At 57.6% G+C, this 18322-nt stretch overlaps 5 protein-coding genes across 5 annotated transcripts; 2 read left to right on the top strand and 3 right to left on the bottom strand.

Moving 5' to 3' along the window:
• Positions 1-60: 60 nt before the first annotated feature.
• On the top strand, positions 61-5009 carry TRAVEDRAFT_41450 (antiviral helicase; the record flags this gene model as incomplete). Its single annotated transcript, XM_008033907.1, has 22 exons — positions 61-242; positions 300-417; positions 470-766; positions 816-908; positions 968-1108; positions 1163-1308; positions 1373-1610; positions 1660-1766; positions 1815-1943; positions 2003-2436; positions 2506-2603; positions 2659-2724; positions 2777-2950; positions 3021-3209; positions 3277-3462; positions 3518-3662; positions 3716-3846; positions 3910-4137; positions 4195-4374; positions 4427-4711; positions 4761-4929; positions 4981-5009. 22 exons carry the CDS (start codon positions 61-63, stop codon positions 5007-5009), a joined length of 3765 nt encoding a protein of 1254 aa, XP_008032098.1.
• Positions 5010-5154: 145 nt separating this feature from the next.
• TRAVEDRAFT_110458 (Calreticulin-domain-containing protein) lies at positions 5155-7148 on the bottom strand (the record flags this gene model as incomplete). The annotated part of the gene is made up of 7 exons (XM_008034479.1): positions 5155-5259; positions 5329-5972; positions 6030-6132; positions 6185-6356; positions 6414-6532; positions 6598-7008; positions 7062-7148. The coding sequence occupies 7 exons, from the start codon at positions 7146-7148 to the stop codon at positions 5155-5157; spliced, it is 1641 nt and encodes a 546-aa protein (XP_008032670.1).
• A 281-nt stretch (positions 7149-7429) lies between these two features.
• On the bottom strand, positions 7430-11350 carry TRAVEDRAFT_67940 (P-loop containing nucleoside triphosphate hydrolase protein). The gene is made up of 14 exons (XM_008034478.1): positions 10955-11350; positions 10704-10902; positions 10510-10648; positions 10246-10455; positions 10026-10192; positions 9851-9975; positions 9451-9800; positions 9133-9395; positions 8647-9084; positions 8291-8592; positions 8119-8237; positions 7799-8057; positions 7598-7746; positions 7430-7534 (listed from the first exon to the last, which is right to left on the bottom strand). The coding sequence occupies exons 1-14, from the start codon at positions 11133-11135 to the stop codon at positions 7493-7495; spliced, it is 2943 nt and encodes a 980-aa protein (XP_008032669.1). The 5' UTR covers positions 11136-11350; the 3' UTR covers positions 7430-7492.
• Positions 11351-11468: 118 nt separating this feature from the next.
• On the top strand, positions 11469-12060 carry TRAVEDRAFT_41447 (Prefoldin; the record flags this gene model as incomplete). The annotated part of the gene is made up of 5 exons (XM_008033906.1): positions 11469-11501; positions 11559-11725; positions 11780-11870; positions 11930-11983; positions 12034-12060. 5 exons carry the CDS (start codon positions 11469-11471, stop codon positions 12058-12060), a joined length of 372 nt encoding a protein of 123 aa, XP_008032097.1.
• A 307-nt stretch (positions 12061-12367) lies between these two features.
• TRAVEDRAFT_111487 (uncharacterized protein) lies at positions 12368-17958 on the bottom strand (the record flags this gene model as incomplete). Its single annotated transcript, XM_008034477.1, has 23 exons — positions 12368-12402; positions 12457-12480; positions 12538-12776; positions 12830-13306; positions 13359-13542; positions 13602-14273; positions 14328-14444; positions 14495-14649; positions 14703-14848; positions 14904-15099; positions 15154-15212; positions 15264-15304; positions 15358-15382; positions 15436-15603; positions 15658-15816; positions 15872-15913; positions 15970-16092; positions 16149-16644; positions 16700-17069; positions 17128-17324; positions 17386-17494; positions 17549-17570; positions 17623-17958. The coding sequence occupies 23 exons, from the start codon at positions 17956-17958 to the stop codon at positions 12368-12370; spliced, it is 4392 nt and encodes a 1463-aa protein (XP_008032668.1).
• Between the last annotated feature and the right edge of the window lie 364 nt (positions 17959-18322).

The following is an 18322-nucleotide window of genomic DNA, read 5'->3' as shown; positions in this document are numbered from 1 at the left end:
TTTCGTCTCCTGTCTGACCACCATCAGGTCATACCAGGCACATACAACGGATTGCACACCATGGCAATGGATGATCTGCTCGACCAGATCCTCAACCCTACCTCGTCCAATGCAGATGGCTTACTCTCGGAGCTAGGCCTCGCCGCGTTGCCTTCCAGAGACGAAGTGCACCGCCAGATAGAAACAGATCTTTTGCTGCCCAAAGAAAGCCTGCCTAGTCACTGGCTTCCTACGTACCAACTGTGGGTTGTAACTGTACGCCACTATCTAATCAGACGCTGAGATGGTTTATTCTGTAGGCACTGGGAGAATAAGTTGTCCATACCCGCTCTGCTCAAGTATGAGCCAGCCCCACCACCCACCAGCCTTTCATTTGTCCGCACAGGGCTCCAGGGGCGCGTTACCGGCTACGCTGAGGTGCATACAACCGACTGCTCAGCGAATGACATCCCAATTGAGCTATCTGTAGATATCCAATCCTCGCGTCTCAAATGGCCTTACTTCGACCGCACTGGACCGCGCGCCAGGACCAAGCCGCAACTTTGTCCGAGGCAAAGCTGGCTACGTACCGTTCTGGCCTGGCGGCCTAGATAATCTCAAGGAGCTGAATGATGTTGTCGACCTCCAAGAAGGATCTTCGCAGCTGCGGACCACTGCACCTGGGCTTTCTCGCGGTCTCAAGCTGTCGAAAGACGACGAGGACGATGCCGACGTGATTGGCCTCGGTGGCAACCTTGTTAGGCATAGCGAAGATGCCCAAGCTTCGGTATGTGACTACCACCTTCGTATAGCAATCAACTGACCTAGCTGTCTAGGACGGACACGTCTCTCTTCTGCACCATAATGATTTGGACATGGCGCTGATGCCTGGCGGAGCCTCTGATGTCGACGAACTCCTGCCTACCTCGGTACGCGGCTGGAGGCATGCTTTCCATATCCTGCATTTATCTCATCCCGTGTTTTACAGCGAAGCCACCTCAACCCCATCGCGGCTACACGTAAACCCCTGCGGCGCGCCCAAGTGCAGAAGCGCGACTGGGCCCACGTCGTCGATGTCAACAAGCCAATGACGAACTTCGCGGAGCTTGTCCCTGACATGGCTCACAAGGTGAGCCCAGACGGGCATATCTAAAGTTAGGCGCAGCCTCATGTCTCTTGACAGTACCCCTTCGAGCTGGACACGTTCCAGAAGGAGGCCGTCTACCATCTTGAGATGGGCGACTCCGTCTTCGTCGCCGCCCATACATCGGCGGGGAAGACTGTCGTCGCGGAGTACGCCATCGCCTTGGCGGCAAAACATATGACCAGGTGCGCGCGCCGCGACCGCGGCGGAGTTCTGCTTCGCTCTATTGCAGCGCTGACACGCTTCCAGGGCCATCTATACTTCTCCTATCAAGGCGCTGTCCAACCAAAAATACCGCGACTTCAAGACGACCTTTGGAACCGCTTCTGTCGGCATCCTCACCGGCGACGTCCAGATCAACCCGGAGGCGAATTGCCTCATCATGACCACGGAGATCCTGCGCAGCATGCTCTACAAGGGCGCAGACCTCATCCGGGACGTCGAGTTTGTCATTTTCGATGAGGTGCACTACGTGAACGACGCCGAGGTGAGACGACTGACTACAACCCGATGGTCGTGGTGCTAAAAACCTCTAGCGAGGAGTGGTCTGGGAAGAGGTCATCATCATGCTTCCTGATCATGTAAACATCATTCTTCTCTCCGCGACGGTACCAAACACGAGAGAGTTCGCAGACTGGGTCGGGTATGTCGAACGACTTTGGCACTTGCTTATGACTGACCACAAATGCAGGAGGACTAAGAAGAAGGACATATATGTCATCTCCACGGCGAAGCGCCCTGTACCGCTCGAGCACTACCTATATGCAGGTCGCGACCTCCACAAAATCGTGGACGCCGATCGGAATTTCCTCACGGCCGGGTGAGCGTCCAGAGACAGCGCGCATACCCCACAAGCGGTCTTCTAACGCTACTTCACAGGTACAAGGGCGCTGGAGAAGCGCTGCGGCGGAAACAGGACAAGGAGCGCGAGGCAGCCGGTCTCCCTCCGGTACAGAAGCTCGGCGCCCGCGCAGGCGCGCCCCAACGAGGTGGCCAGCGCGGAGGCCAACCCGGGCGCGGGGGTCAAACGGGACGCGGCGGGCAACGCGGGGGCGGTAACGCACCCGCCCGCGGTGGTTCTGGGGGCGGCCGCGGGGGCTCGCAGCGCACGTTCCACCAGCCGGACAAGAACCTGTATGTGCACCTGCTGGGGCACCTGCGCAAGAAGGCGCTGCTGCCCGTCGTCGTGTTCACGTTCTCGAAGAAGCGCTGCGAGGACAACGCGGGGACGCTCACGAACGCGGACCTGTGCACGGCGGTGGAGAAGAGCGAGATCCACGTCGCGATCGAGAAAGCGCTCTCGCGCCTGAAAGGTGCGTGGCCGACTGCATTTTTCGTGTTTTGAGCGGCGTTCTCACGGCGGCGTGGTGGGCTTATTCCAGGCTCGGACAAGCGGCTGCCTCAGATCCGGCGAATGCGAGACTTGTTGTCGCGCGGCATTGGAGTGCATCATGGTGGCTTATTGCCCATCGTGAAGGAGGTACGCCAGATATGTGTCTTGAAAACGTAAACAGTATTTTTGACACATCGCATAGGTGGTCGAGATCCTCTTCGCACGCGGGCTGGTGAAGGTGCTATTCGCGACGGAGACGTTTGCCATGGTGAGTTTGGACTGACGGTGCACAATTTTATGCGGGCTCATCCGCTTTGTAGGGCGTGAATATGCCGGCAAAATGTGTCGTATTCTCGCACATCAGGAAGCACGATGGGCGCAGCTTTAGGGACATCATGCCCGGCGAATATACCCAGATGGCTGGGCGCGCCGGCCGCCGTGGCCTTGACCCCACTGGCACGGTCATCATAGTCGCGAATGACGACCTCCCGGAGGTGAGTAGTCTGTACACCCTGCCGGCTGAGCGCGTTTTTCTCATGCCCGGTTCGCCGCCGACGCGTTTAGCAATCCATCCTGCACAATATGATTCTCGGGACGCCCTCGAAGCTCTCGTCCCAATTCAGGCTTACGTACAACATGATTCTGAACCTGCTGCGAGTCGAGGCCCTGCGCGTCGAGGAGATGATCAAGCGCAGCTTCTCCGAGAACGCCTCGCAGCGGCTGCTCCCCGAAAACCAGAAGAAAGTTGTCGATGTAAGACGTCATATCATCCCGCCTACGCGCTGCGCACATCTAACCCCTGTCATTTTCTGTTTCTTAGACCGAGAAGAAACTTTCCGGGATGGCGCAGCTGGCATGCGACGTGTGCCTGCCAGATATCGAGCGGTTCTATGATACGTCATACGACGTCGTCGAGAAGAATCAGCGCATCCTGGCGATGGCTGCGAATACCCCTGCGGGCGGGAAACTCCTCTCTTCTGGTAGAATCGTCATTCTACGGGACGGGGTGAGTGTCTATCGACGCTCTGCGAGGTCAACGTTCTTACCGCCCCTGCCCGCAGCACTACAAATCCAATATCGGCGTACTCCTCAAGCAGGTTCCCAGTGCTATCGCCACAGCACTTGCGAGCGCGCCCGCTGGCGAGAAAGTCAAGCTTTACTATGTGCTCGCGCTCGTATCCCCAGAGACGCGACAAGGCGAGACAGGTACGGCCACATTACACCACCTGGGCCTCTGTAGTAACCTATGGTTCGGGCAGATGTGGACGCGCAAGGCGTTCCGCCACAATGGCCGCCCCGCCCGGAGTCTCTTCTAGTCGACGAACCCACATACGACCTCACCCCTATCCCACTCTCCAGCATAGCCATGGTCACCAGCCGCAGTATCAAGGTCGGTGTCGCCCCCTCGCGCGCGTCGACCACAGTTCATGGGCGCTGATTTGATCCTGCGCAGGTCGAAACAGAGTGGATCGTAGAGAAGCACCGGATCTCGTACATGAACGACGCGATCCGCTCGCTGCAGCAGGTCCTCGCGGAATGGCTGCGCGCAGGGACCATCCCCGAGGCGGATTGGAGCAGGCTGCGGGCGCTGGAGTTCCAGGAGCTCCTGCGCGCGCGGAACGAGCTCGTCCCCCGGCTGGACCGCTTTGCGTGCGTGTCGTGTCCGAGCTTCGAGGATCACGTCAGTTGCACTTCGCAACTACAGCTGCCGTGTCTGCATACTGACTGAGCCACGCAGTACCTGCACACACACGGCAAGAAGCTGCTGCAGGCGAACATCGCTGACCTGAAGCTCGCGATTTCGGACCAGAACCTGGAGCTCATCCCGGACTACGAGCAGCGCATCGAGGTCCTGAAGGAGCTCAAGTTCATCGACGACAACTCCACCGTGCTCCTCAAGGGCCGCGTCGCCTGCGAGGTACGTCGCCCTCTCCTATTCTACTGTACTCACATCGACGCTCCGCTTGCAGATCAACTCAGCGAACGAGCTGGTGCTCACTGAGCTCATCCTCGAGAACACGCTCGCCGCGTACGAACCTGAGGAGGTCGTTGCGCTCCTCTCGTGTTTCATCTTCCAGGAGAAGACGGACGTCGAGCCAGTCGTCCCGCCTAAGCTACAGGAGGGGCTCGCGGCGATCAACGCGCTCGCGGAGCGCGTCGAGCGCGCGCAGGAGCGGCACAAGGTCCCTGGGGAGGAGTTCCGCGCGCTCAAGGCCGGGCTCGTCGAGGTCGTGTATGAGTGGGCGAAGGGAATGGTAAGTATTGTTCTTTTGTGGGGGCTTGCTGGTTGACATCGCCTGGTAGCCATTTGAGCAGATCACAGAGCTTACGGACGTGGCGGAGGGGACTATCGTGCGCTGCATCACGCGACTGGACGAGACATGTCGGGAGGTGAGAGACGCGGCGCGGGTCATCGGCGACGCAGAGTTGTTCAAGAAGATGGAGGAGGCCCAAATCAAGATCAAGCGAGACAGTACGTCTTCACCTCTCTCTCGGTTGTATTACCTACTCACCGCCCTTGCAGTTGTCTTCGCCGCAAGTTTGTATTTCTAGACGCTGTAGCACGCACACTGTAGCACACCCCACACACATCCTCAGAAAGCCCGATATATTAAGAGAAACATTGCCTTTCCAAATAGCACATAATGCAGTAACGAGTCGAAAGCGATAGAGTCAGAGGGGTCCCTGAAGGTCCCTTTTACTTCCGCTTCTTGACGGGCGTCTCGTCCTTGGCGCCACCTGCGGGCGCGACGGGCGCCGTCTCGGACTTCTTCTTGTCGTCGGGGGAAGGAGCGTCGGTCTTCTTCGTAGACTGCAGGGAATGCGAGGTTAGCATTGTCGCTACCTTGCATATATGCGAAGGATAACATACCTTGGTGATGGGCTTCTGCTGTGCGCCAACGAAGCCGAAAAGAACGCCGAGCATACCGAAAAGAGTGACAACGGAAAGCACCAGGCTCGCGCCGGTCTCGGGGTGCGTCTTGAACGCGGTGAGAGGGTCGACCTTGGCGGCCTCGATGAACTTGAACACCTTGCTGCGCACGAACTCTGCGGGGTCCTCCTTGAAGGACACCGTCGACTCGTCCTCGTCCTCCTCGTCGGCCTTGGTCGCGGCCTTCTCAAGCGCCTCCTCGAGGGGCTTCTTGACGAAGTAGGTCTCCTCGGCGAGCTTGCGCGCGTCCTCGACGGAGTTGCCGACGTAGAGGTTGTCGAAGAGGATGTCCTCGGTCATGGTCCAGAGCTCAATACCGACACCACCGATAGGCACGAGGCTCTTAACGGGGGTGAGGTCCTCGAAGAACGCCGGGTTGGGGATCTTGCGGGGAGCCCACTCGCCCTTGTAGGCGGGGTTGTCGATCATGGGGGCGTACCACTTGCCCTTGTAGGCGGGGTTGGCCTTGTAAGGGCGCTTCCACTCGCCGCAGCCGGGAGCCTCGTCGCACTTGGGGTTGCGAACGGTGGGGGCGATCCACTCGCCGTCCTCCTCGTCATCCCACTCCTCAGGCTTCTCAGCGTCTGGCATGTGATTTGTTTAGAACGTTGCATTCACACCGCGAGACAAGCGAGACTAACCAGGGTCAGGGATGAACTCGGGCTCGTCATCGAGCCAGCCCTCAGGCTTCTCGGCCTCCTCGTCGGGGATCTCGTAAGGAGCCTCCTCGTCCCAGTCCTCGGGCTATAACCCGAAATCAGACTTGGTGTATGGATCGGGAAGCTACTGAACCAACCTTGGTGGCATCAGGGTCAGCGATACGCTTGGTGTCAACCCAGTCCTCGGGCTTCGAGTCCTCAGGGTCGTCAATCTCCGCCTCGGGGTTGACGGCAGGGGTGAAGTCCTCGAGGAAGTTTCCGAGGTTGTAGCTCTCGCCGTTGAACAGCACGTCGTACGTGTTGTTGGGGCTGAACATATGTCAGAAATGCACCTTCAAGCGAGAATATGCACCAGGTGCGACTCACAAAACGTGGAGGGTATAGAGGTTCGTGTGCTTGCCGAACGCGGGCTTGGGGGGAAGCTTAAGGTGCTTCTCCTCAAACTCGCTGGTGATGGGGTTCTTGTGACGGAAGATGAAGTGGATCTAGAACACGCGCGCAGCGTAAACAAACGCGTCGCTTTAGCGAGAGCAGCACGGGGAGCGCGCACCTTCGTGCCGGGGCACGTCAAGTCGGGGCCGAACATGATAGTCCAGGGCGTCTTGTCGTCGAACTCCTTGCCGGCGGTCTGGAAGCCGTCCTCAAGGAGCTTGACGTACCCACCACCGCAGTTGCCGCCCTTCTGGTACTTGACCTCGTACTGCACGACAAGCGGCTTGTCGTCGAACTTGATCGGCTTGGGGAAGGCGGCGGAGATGGCGTGGTGGGCGGCCTTGGTCTTGGCGACGAGGCCCTTGTCGCCGTCGAGGACGGGCTCAAGGGGCTCCTCGACCTCCCACTTGCCGACGTAGCTCCAGGTCTCGCCACCGACGGCGGTCTTCTTGGTGGCCTCCGAGGGGGTCCACCGTTGTGACCAGTCATCCGTGAACTGTTCGAGGAAAGGAGCCTTGACGGAGGTGGCCTGCATTACACGTCAGCACTCGTGTGGGGAATGCGCGAGAGGCGGGCGCGTACGGTGAAGGCAGGCTTGGGCTGCTCCTCCGTGGCGTGCACGGACGAGACAGCGACGACAAGCAGGGCAGAAAGCGCTACGCTTCGCATTGTGTACGAAGGACCGGGACGGGGCAAGGCAAGGGCGTTGGTGAGGAAAGAGAGAGAGAAATGAGACTGGATGAGGTGAGAGACTTGAGAGAGGTGTGACGGACTAGCGCGCTCTAATATCCTGCGCCGGCTATTTCCCGCACAGACTGCCACGTATCCTGGACTGCGCGCTTCCCCGGTTCCAGCGCGTTCCACGCGTGACACTCCCACGCCCGCCCGCATCTCGCTCCCTGTCTCAGACGAGTCGGCGCGCTCAAGCTCAAGCCTCACCCGGCCAGTGTCGGAAAGCAAAATGGATAACAGGCCCAACATTCTACGTACATACAACACGCACTACGCTACACTCAGCCAAGCAGATCCGCATGCCCCGACGCAGATAGTGCGAGCTGTAGTGATGTCATGTCAATGTTGTCAGTGGCTGCACCTTCGCGGGTGTATAATATACGCACGATGAACTCGTCGTCCAGGTATTTCGACACCGAAATCTGGTCTCCCAGACCCTTGCGCCGCCGCGTCTTCAGCACAAGGTCGCGCGCGAGTGCCTGCCCGGACGCGGGCTCGAGGGGCCGGAGCTTGATACTCGTGTCCGTGGGATCACCTGTGCCGCCCGCTCAGTCACGCTCGCACACCACGGCAGAAGAAACACCGACCGGGCACAATAGACCAGTGGTCGAACGTCTGCAGACAGAACGCCTGACCCTGCGTTGCCGTCCGAAGGTCCGTCTCGAACCCGTTCGCGTCGATGACTGGAATCAGCGCCTTCACCGTGTACAGCGGCGAGCCTGCCTTCGGGATATCCTGTGTGACGTGACCACGGCGCCGCGCAAGCACCGTGTATACAGCCGATATACAGTCCGCCGGGGCCTGCACCTCGACGTAGTAGATGGGCTCCATCAATCGAGGTGTAGCCTGTTTTGATAGCGTAAACCCGGGAGCTCTAAATAGACTTGAATGGAACAACTCGGCTTACCATCAGGAACGACGAGTAACAGACGCGGCGAGCAGTGGGCACAATCTGTCCACCGCCGCGGTAGATTGGTTCTTGCGCCAGACTTGCGTCAAGGATCCTGAACTTGACATTCCGCATCGCTGCCCAAAACTCATCAACACAACCATTTACACAACATAAGACCTGCACTCACGTTCGTCGCACAGGGGGCCTTCACGCGTACCCCACTGGAAGCCCTGCTTGATGTGCTCCTTGACTGTGCCGAGGAGCTTCTTGTCGACCTGCGAGGGCAGCACGTCATCCAGCAAGATGTTCGGTCCGCTGTCGTCGGGCCCGAACGCCCATATTGACCGCGACGCGAGCAGGTCCCACTGGTACTTCTCCTCGAAGAACTTGCCGCGCTCCTTCGCCGTCATACGCATGTTCACGCGCCCGGTCTCGATGTCCTCCGCGATACCGCGCTCCAGAGGCTCCGCGATCATCGTTAGCCGGTTCCTAGTGCCCCTTCGTCAGCAGCGCGGCGCGGTACAGGAATTCGCATCGACTCACTTCTTGTTGGGCGTGTCCGCGTAGCACTTCAGCGCGCTGGTCTCGAGCACCGTCTCCGCGAACTTCGTGACCGGGTCCGACACCTTGATCTCGATCTCGGAGAACAGCCTTCGGAGGTCGTGCATCACACAGTCCAGGTACAGCTCGCCCGTGCCGATGACGACGTGCTCTCCGCTCTCCTCGACCTTCGTCGACACTAGAGGGTAGCTCTTGTTCACACTCCGGAGGCCTGACAGCATCTTCGGTAGCTCTGAAGGCGCGATGGGCTCAATGGCGATCTTAAGCACTGACTGCGTCATGTGCTTGATTGGGCGGAAAATGTGCAGGTCGTCGTCGATATCCACTGCTGCGATCGTTGCACTCTTGAAGATAGACGCGTCTACGCCGCCGAGCAGGACGAGGTTGCCCGCAGGAACCTCTTCTGCCGGGATGTGGTACCTAATCCCACTAAGCACTTGCACACACCAGCAAGACATAGAGGCTCACCGTGATTCGGTGATCCAGATATCCTCGATCTGCGCCTTGACCATGTCCTCCTCGTCTTCGGGCGAATACCCTTCACCGAGCACCTTCACATCCATGCCCTTCCGGACGGTACCACTGATGACACGGCCGAATGCTCGGAAGTGCTGGGCGTCGGTTGTGTGGTAGAGCTTGGAGATCTGGATCATGAGAGGGCCCTCGGGATTGCACTCCTGCATGACCTGAGCCAGTTCAGACGACATGGGGCCGGTATAAGTTCCTAGGACCTGTGCATCCCAGTCAGCTTTTATGGTTAGCATTATATACATACACGGGACTGACCTTGGACCGGGTAGCTTCCACTGGAGATGGGATGTGCTCGGTGATCATGTCCACCAGCCCTACCGAGGGACCGAAGAATTGGCTGAGTACAACCTTCAGGAGAGGCCGCACGTCCATCTTGTACATGATAGGCTTCAGCGAGATGCCGAGGGCTGCCAGTGTCTCCTTGAGCGGCTCAGTCTCCTCGCTGAGCACATGGCTATACAGCTTGTACAAGGGCTCCAGGATGAAGTGCACAAATGTCCGGTTTGCCTCAGGGTCGGCAGGCTTGCGCGAGAATTTACGCGTCTCGTTGTTGAACCAAATGTCGCCCCATAGGCGGTCCGCGAAAGCGTTAACATCCACAGAGCCTGCACACGGCCATAAGCTACGGCGAATAGACACACAGGGTCAAACGTACCGTATGTGTCCGCATACATCTGCGCAAAGGACCTCAGGGTGACGCACCAAGCCATGTCAGTGCTCGCGAATGCAACGTTTCCGTTCTCGGGGCTGAGCCTCAGCTCTGGGTCAGGGTTGATACCGCTGTCTGCCTGTCAGCGATATTGAAACATCTGTAATCCACAACAGCGTACCTGATGAAGGTGTTGATTTCCTCAATGGTGTGCTTGATTTTGTAGTACGCATCAGCAGGCTTGATGCGCAGCTCAAGGATTAGCCTGTCAATCTTGTTCACGACGAGGGTGATTTTGACACCTTCTTGGAGCGCATGTCGGATGATCGCCTCAGTATTACACATGACCTAGTATATGCATGAATACGACAGTGCAAGGCGAACGGTAGCACTGTACTTACCCCTTCCACAACGTCGACCACCAAGAGGACACCGTCTACCAAGCGAATGGCACTAGCAACCTCGTCGACGAAGTTCACGTGTCCGGGAGTGTCAATGAGATGGACTAGGTGAGACTTCCCGTAGCTGTTGGGCAAGACCAAGGACATAGGACCGGACTTGATGGAGATATCTCGGTCCCGGGAAAGAACGTGAGTATCTGTGTACCGGGTCTACGGAGTCTAAGTAAGTCTACAAGTTTGCAGATATTTACTGAGCTCGCTCACCGGGTGGTCCGAATTCCATGTCAGCTTATGTGTCTCAAACACGAGCATGTCCAACAGTGCGGTCTTTCCGTGGTGCAGGTGACCAACAACAGCAACATTCCGCACAAACTCAGGGAAGCCTGTCATATTGAGCAGGAAGCTAAGGTAGTGTGCTCAGCTCGACACAACGTAGCCTTCTGTTCACTTCCGCGCACCTCTTGTCGAACCGGGTCTCCGGCATATCTTTCTCCTCCACAGTCCATTTCCGCACTTTGATAGGCGCAACGATAGGTTGTGTGAGTGGTTGCGCGTCCTCCTCCTGGACCAACGTCTCGACTTCCTCGCCGTATACCTCAGACGCCGACGGATAGTACTTCTTGTCCTCGTGTAGTACGACCGCATTTTGGATCGGCTCTGCGAAGGCCTTCAACGACGATAAGTACACACTGATACTGGGCACACGTACCGTCTACTTCCATAAGGGCCATGTCATCTTGTGCCGGCTCCTCGTCGAACCCCTCCAGAGGCTGCACCTCTGGTTGGGGCGCGAACTGAGACTGCTGCTGGAGCTCCTCCACCTCCTCATCGGAGTCAAGGTCTCCGCCGATGTAGTTTCCGAACTCGTCGTAATCCTCGAAGGAAGCCATTTTTGCAGAACAAGTTTAACGCGGAGTTTGAGAGACAGGAACGCAGTACTGGTCACGGAGCAGCAGACGCGTCCAGGCAGTTGAGTACAGGGAGGGCAGACCGTGTGCAAGCTGGAGCAAATATTACACAGACACGAGCCCCAGATGAAGACAGAAGGGCAGAAGGCAGGTGAGGGGAGGGAGCAGACGGGTTTTGCGCGAGAGCCACCGTCGACGGTCGCGGTCAGGAAGAACGCGTCAAGCGGGCGCTTCGACTCCTACCGCGATCATCATGCACTTCATTCGTTCTCCGTACACCCTCAGCCTCTTCTTTGACGGCGACGGCGACCAGCTATGGCCACGCTCTCAGATGATACGCTGAGAAAGGTACGCCATATTTACTGCACTGCATTGTATGACCGTCTGCTTACAACCGCTACGTAGATCCTACTGCAAATTCAGCAGACAGCTATCCAGTCCCAACGCGCGCTGAATGTCTCTAAGCAGCAGATCGCTGCAAAGGAGCGCGAGCGCAGGATACTGCAGCTCACCATCGAGGAGATCACCGGCCTGCAGGGAGATGTCAACCTGTACAAGGGCGTGGGCAAGATGTGAGTGCGAGACGTACGTTCACCGATGATTGTGGCTGAACGGTCCTGCTGCAGGTTTATGATGGTCCCCCGTCCCGCAATGGAGGGCGATCTGAAGAACGAGGAAAAAGAGCTCACGGAGGATATCAAGAATCTCGAGAAGAAGGTTCGCGCGCTGTGTCCTTGCTTCCGCTATACTGTTTGCTGACCCTCCCTGCCATATAGTCGAAGTACCTGGAGAAACAATTCAACGATGCCCAAGCTCAGCTCCGCGATATTGTGAGCATGCACCGAATCCCTAATGCTCCATCTCTCTGACCTCTTTTCAGTTCCATAATGCTCCGAAAGAATCATAGCCGTTTACTGGTGTAACAATATTCTCGTGCGCCTAGTGCTGTATCATCTAGCTCTCTCTCGTCAACGCTGTCGACTCTTCTGGATCTCGTCATCTCGCCGTCGTCGCTTGTCTTCCCGATGCTAACTCGAACACGCCACGGAAAGTGTAAGATCTGTATCATTGCGCGATAAGTTGTGACTATTAAAACGACGACTAAAACAACATATGCGTATACCAGTAACCAAAACGTATGTGAGAGCATCTATCTAAGCGTTGCGTGTTGTGTAGCATGACGGGAGACGTGATGGAACCTCGTGAGCATAGAACTACCGCTTAGCATAGCGGAGGAAACGTGAAGCCACTATAATATTTGTCAGCGGAAAGTCATAGTCATCAGTCAACGGATAGTACTCACCAATCGTGGCGAAGAAGTTGAAGACTAGAAGGGAGGGGAAAGTTAAGCCAACGCCTTCAACGGATTTAAGATCTCACGTACCTCCGAAAGCAAACAATATCCACACGTCGCGCCACCTGTTCTCGTAGCGGATGTTGAGAGGCAAAAAGAACTGGTCTCCGACTTCGTATTGACAGTAGCGGCACGCCGTCGTGTCGTTCGGGTTGTCGAGGTAGCCACCGAAGCCGGTGACGAACTCGCCCGCCCACTGCTGGCAGGTCTGGCCAGACGGCGGGTTGAACGGAATGAACTCGTCCGCCTTGCAGGTGATCTCCAGGCCGCTATAGGCATATATCAGCTACATGCCATCGAACTATGTAACGGTGAAACGTACTGCAACTCGGTGGAGAGCATGGCACTCATGATACGAGTGTAGGGGCTCAGCTGGTACAGCCACTTCCAGTAACCCTGCAGGGTCGGGAACGGAACGGTGACACCGCAGAACGTGCCGAGGACAAGGATGACGAAGGGGTTGAACAGTGGCGCGATCTGCATGCTGGGCGAGATGGCGCCGATGAACTGGCCAAGGCTGACACCGAACAGCTCGACAAAGATGAGGACGAGCAGCTGGAAGAACGTGCCGCCGATGCCGGCAGCTCCGTCACCGTAGCCCATGGGGTACACCATGAGAACCCAGTAGACGATCGCGCACAGGACGGAGTACGGCATCTCGCCGATGAGCTGGCCGATGGCGAAGACGTACGGCGAGTAGATCCTGCTGGAGGCCTCTCGGATGAAGATGCGCCTGCTAAGGATCCACATCGGCTCGAGCTGACCCATGACGATGGCGGGAAGAATGGTCGACCAGAAGCTGACGAAATCGGTCAGCATTTGGCATGGTCACCGCAGAAAAAGCAACTTACATTCCGAAGACACGGTATTGCAGGTCGCGTGCGCCATGGCCGAGCTGTAAGAACGACAGCGAGACGAACAGCGAGATGAACGCGTGGACGAAGAGACGGCTGAAAACGTAGTCCGGAGAACGCCAGAGCTTCGCGTTGTTCCGGGCGACCACGCAGCGGAGCTGCTGCAAGAAGCCAGTAGCATCTACCCAAGATCCTTGTCAATATTTCCCAGCGGTTGAACGGTAGAGCGGGCGGACATACACAGCGTCAGCTTCTTGGGCTCCCCGTTGTCCTTCTCGGTATTCTGCTTGATTTTCTCGATCTCTGACAGGACGTCCTGGTACTCAGCAGAGTCGAGCCAGTGGTCCTTCCAGTCGCGGTCGCCAATACGGGGAGCGAGACCAGCACCGATGGCGTCGAGCATGAACTCAGCGGGGTTAACGTTCGACGGGCAGTGGGCACCGTGCTGCGCAAAGTACTCGCGCAGGATGGAGCAGTCGGGACCGATGTCGCCGAAGTAGACGGTCTCGCCGCCGCGCTCGAGGAGCAGGAGCTTGTCGAAGGTCTGAATGAGCATCGACGACGGCTGGTGGATGGTGCACAGGATCGCCTGGCCGTTGTCTGCGAGCTTGCGCAAGAAGCGGACGAGGTTCCACGCGCTCTGACCGTCGAGACCCGACGTTGGCTCGTCCAGGAACAGGAGGGAGGGCCGGGAAGCCAGCTCCACGCCGATGGTGAGACGCTTGCGCGCCTCAACGCCGAGACTGAAGATGAGGGCGTCGGCGAGGTCCTGGAGCTCGAGCACCTCGATCATGTCCTCGACGTAGCGGTCCTTTTCTTCCTTCGAGATCGAAGGCGGCTGCCGCAGGTAAGCGGAGAACCTCATGGCTTCGCGCACGGTAGCACTGCCTTCGTGTACGTCCATTTGCTCCGCTATAAAAACGTGAGCACAAAATTAGAGGCACGGAGTACCATAGTAAAGCTCACCGTAGGCGGTGTTACGCGCGAAGTCCAGTGCCAAAGGCTTGCCGTCCAAAAGGAGAGTGCCAGACACGATACCGATGTTCTTGCGCTGAGCGAGCACATCTAGACAGGTCGTCTTGCCTGTACCGGTATCAGACCGCGTCCGACGCAGCGTAGGAGCCAACACGTACCAGCACCGGAAGCTCCCATCAGAGCGGTCATCGTACCGGGCTTCACGTAGCCGTACACATCGTGAAGCAACCGCCGCACGCCGCCGGGAACGGGGACATGGTAGTTGACCGACTCCCAGGTGAAGGGCTTGCCGTGGAACTTGACGACGGCGTCGCTGCGTTGATCATCAGGCGCTATTCAGCAGTGGATCTAGCGCGAACGACTCACTCCTGCTCCTTCGAGTCTTCGATGGCCCCCTTCTCGGAGTTGCCCTTGCGGGACGCCGCCTTCTTCTCCTTCAGAGCCGCGTTCAGCTTCTCAGTTTCCGAGTCCTCCCTAGCGTAGATGGTGACGGACGACCCTCCACCGTATTGCTATAGTCTCGTCAGAATTACGTACGACCACACCGAAGCAGCGAAGCCTACTCACCGGGAAGTACTCGATGAGGAACACCTGCGTGAGCTGGAAGAGGAAGAAGAAGCCAAGGAGCACGAGGAAGTTCCGCCGCCAAAGATCGGTGACGTTCAAGCCATAACCGAAGCTGACGTAGTTGCGGCCCGAGACGATGTCTTCGCCAGGGACGGAGCCGAAGAGTGTACACACTTGGTTCGGTCCCAGCCCATCCCTGACACAGCCTCAGCCAGGGCTCCCGCACACGTAAAAATAAAGTGGTACTCACGGGTACTTGTTGATCCCGGGAGGGTTGCGAGGAACGATAGAGGTGCCGTCGCAGGTGAACTACCGGACACGTTAGGGTAGATTCATGGCGGTGGTGCAAAGAGGACTTACTGAGATCCGCATGAACTCGTTCTCCATGCAACCGACCCAAGCTAGAAGCAGCTTTAGTAACTGCAGACTAACGGTCTGAATTTGACCAGCTTACCATACGACAACGGGTTGATGTAGTACTGCACAGCTGATCAATGTGTATACTTCGATGCGCAGTCGTATGGGTACTCACGATCCAGAACAGCCACCTCTTCATCTGGGACACCGGAATCATGTATCCGCCGTACTGGATCATGTTGGGGATGAAGAAGGTCGCGAGACGGAACGCGGAGTCGAAGTTCGTGCACATGATACCGAACGTCCGGAAGAACCCTTGCATCGTCAGGAAGCCCAGGTAGATCTAGCGGGCGGGGTCAGTACGCTGCCTATGGGATGGTCATAAGCAAATACTCACGAAGAGGTGGAACGTGAAGAAGCCGCCTGCCGAGCGAGCGAGGTTCGACATGAAGTAGATTATAAGGTTGTAGATGAAGATCCGAACGGCAGAGAACGGGATATCAGAGAGTGTGTTCGCGATCGCGATAGCGGCAGGACGGTAGAGAGCATAATTGGTCTGCAGAAGAGACGGTCAGACCAATCAAGTAAATTCAGCGATAGGGTTTACGCACCTGTTTGTTGAGGATGGGCCGACCAAGCATTTGCACCGGCATCTACGGAACAAAATGAGCGCTCTGAGTCCTGATCCTACCGTAAATAATGCACGTACCTCTCCGAACGTGTCGAGGGCACACGTGAGGAGACCAGCGAAGATAACCGAACCGCGAGTGAAAGCACCTTGCGACGTGAGCTGCAGATTGTAGTAAGCAGCGCCGATGATGAGAGCGAGAGCCTGATGACACAAAAATGTAAGCATTTCAACCCGCAGCGGATATTGATGGCTCATACCGTTGATAGCGTGAAGCTAGTGATGAGCTGGAAACGATCCTGGAGACGCATCTGGAACTGCCGAATGACCAACGCGCGGACTTGACCGGTGAACCCGAGAGTGTAGGGACTTTTCTTGGACACACCGCGCTTCTTGTCCGCGATGACCGCCTGGCGGAAGGTCTCCTGGTCGGACTTGTCGATCTCCATCTTTTGCTTGTACTTGGCAAGCGCCTCGCGCAGGTCTGCGCCGTAGTGCGACTGAAGGAACGCCTGCTCGAGCGCCTCGGGGGTGGAGGGCACATCAGCCTCCGAGCGCCCAGGAGCGAATTGCCGTTCGTTGGGGTCGGTGCAGCCGGTAAGGTAGTCAGGCGTGCTCTGGCGGGGGAGGGGCTTGTAACCGAGGTTCTCGAAGTACGCGCGAGCCTCAGCAGGGGGACCGAAGTAAACCTGACGGCCCTTGTCGAGAACGAGGACCTTGTCGAACTGCTCGTAGATACCCTCGCCAGCCTGGTACCTATAACGCGCGTCAAGAAGGGGCCGTGGTCCCATTGCATGCTGCCATGACTCACAGAGTTGCGAAAGTCGTCTGGCCGAGGATGTCCGTCATGACGCGCAGAGCCTTGATGAAGTCAAGCGCCGTACTGGCATCGAGGCCACGGGTGGAGTTGTCGAAACAGAGCACGTGTGCGCGAGTAGCCATCATCTCAGCGATAGAGACACGCTTACGCTCTCCGCCGGAGACACCGCGCACGAACTCGTCACCGACGTACGTGTTGGCGGTGTGCGAGATGTTGAGCATCTGGAGGAGCATGTCTCGAACCGCCGCGTCGAAGTCTTTGCGCGTCATGCCAGGAAGACGGCCGTTAGGGCCCGGGGTCTTCAGAGACAGAGCGAAGTTGACGGTCTGAGCGACCGTGAGCGTCGCAATATGACGGTCATCTGTGTCAAATTGTCAGCGACGTTGAAGATAGCGGCATTCTCGTCAAAGTGACCGCACCCTCTTCGTTGTAGACGACTTCACCCTTGTAGTGCTTGGCCATCTCGGCGGCGTCGATACCGGCGTACCGCACATCGCCGAGAATACGAGCGTAGTCCTTGCGCTCGTTGGCGATGGCCTTCAGGAAAGTCGTGCAACCAGAACCGGGGCAACCGAGTACCAAACACATCTCTCCAGGCTTGAGCAAGCCGGAGGATCTGTCGGAGTCAATTAGCTCTCGGTGCCGCAAGTGGTATATTAAGCACCGAGTATACTCACGGCTGGAGGATCGTCGTGAGAGGCAGCGTGGGCCGCAGGCGGGGCACGGCCGCCTGCACGGCGGAGTACGCCATGCGGAAGGGTGCCCACCAGAAGCTCAATACATCCTCTGCGGACTAAGTGTTAGTAATCGGGGATAGCATACAATGTCGCTGGAACCTACGTCCGAAAGTCTTGACATACAACTGCAAGCAACTGTTAGAAAGAAACGCAGCAGTATAGTAGAGCCAAGCCCACCTTGTGGCCAGCGCCGCCAATACCGTCAACCTGAAGGTTCTCCCAGGTAACTCCGACGTGCTTATGTGCTAAACCCGCTTTCTCGTGGGCATCGTTGGACGAGGTGAGGTACGCGCGGAGGTCGAACCCCTCCTCGCGTTTTTCGCCCTTCTCGGGGTCGCGCTCGGAGGAGGCGCGGTCAGTGGGCTCGGAGGCTCCCTGGAGAGAGCGGATAGAGAGGACGCGCTGGAGCTCGTTGAACTGAGCCTCGGCGCCTGCTATGTCGACATGGTGCGAGTCCGGCAAAGGCGTCAGGTCCCCGCGGAGGGTGCGGTCATCTCCTGGAGTGTCGGCCATGGGCAGGCTGTGGAGGGGAGGAAACGACACGGAAGACGGATCTTCTCGCGTTCGTTATATATACGATCTTGACCTCAGCCTTCTTACAAACGGGCGCTTCTTTCCCCATCCCAGCGATGCGGGGCCGCCCCCGCAGAGTCACGGATCGTCACGCAAGTCTAGTATTCGGTTCCGTGCAAACAAAAGCTCCCCGGTCTGCGATCCCGGTCGGTGCGCTCTGCAATGGGGCCGTACGCTGTGCAGTAGGATGCATGCCTTTCCTGCAGAGCTCAGCGTCAGGCAGTCCGACTCGTCGGACGCGTCGGGATGTCTCAAGCGACGCCCATGCCAGTCGAAGGGTTCAGAAGCATGCAACCCTGCAAGC

This window comes from Trametes versicolor (assembly GCF_000271585.1).
Source record: "Trametes versicolor FP-101664 SS1 unplaced genomic scaffold TRAVEscaffold_1, whole genome shotgun sequence".
Taxonomy (NCBI): Eukaryota; Fungi; Basidiomycota; class Agaricomycetes; order Polyporales; family Polyporaceae; genus Trametes; species Trametes versicolor.
The sequence above is the reverse complement of the archived record's forward strand: the minus strand, read 5'-3'. Positions and strand labels throughout refer to the sequence as shown.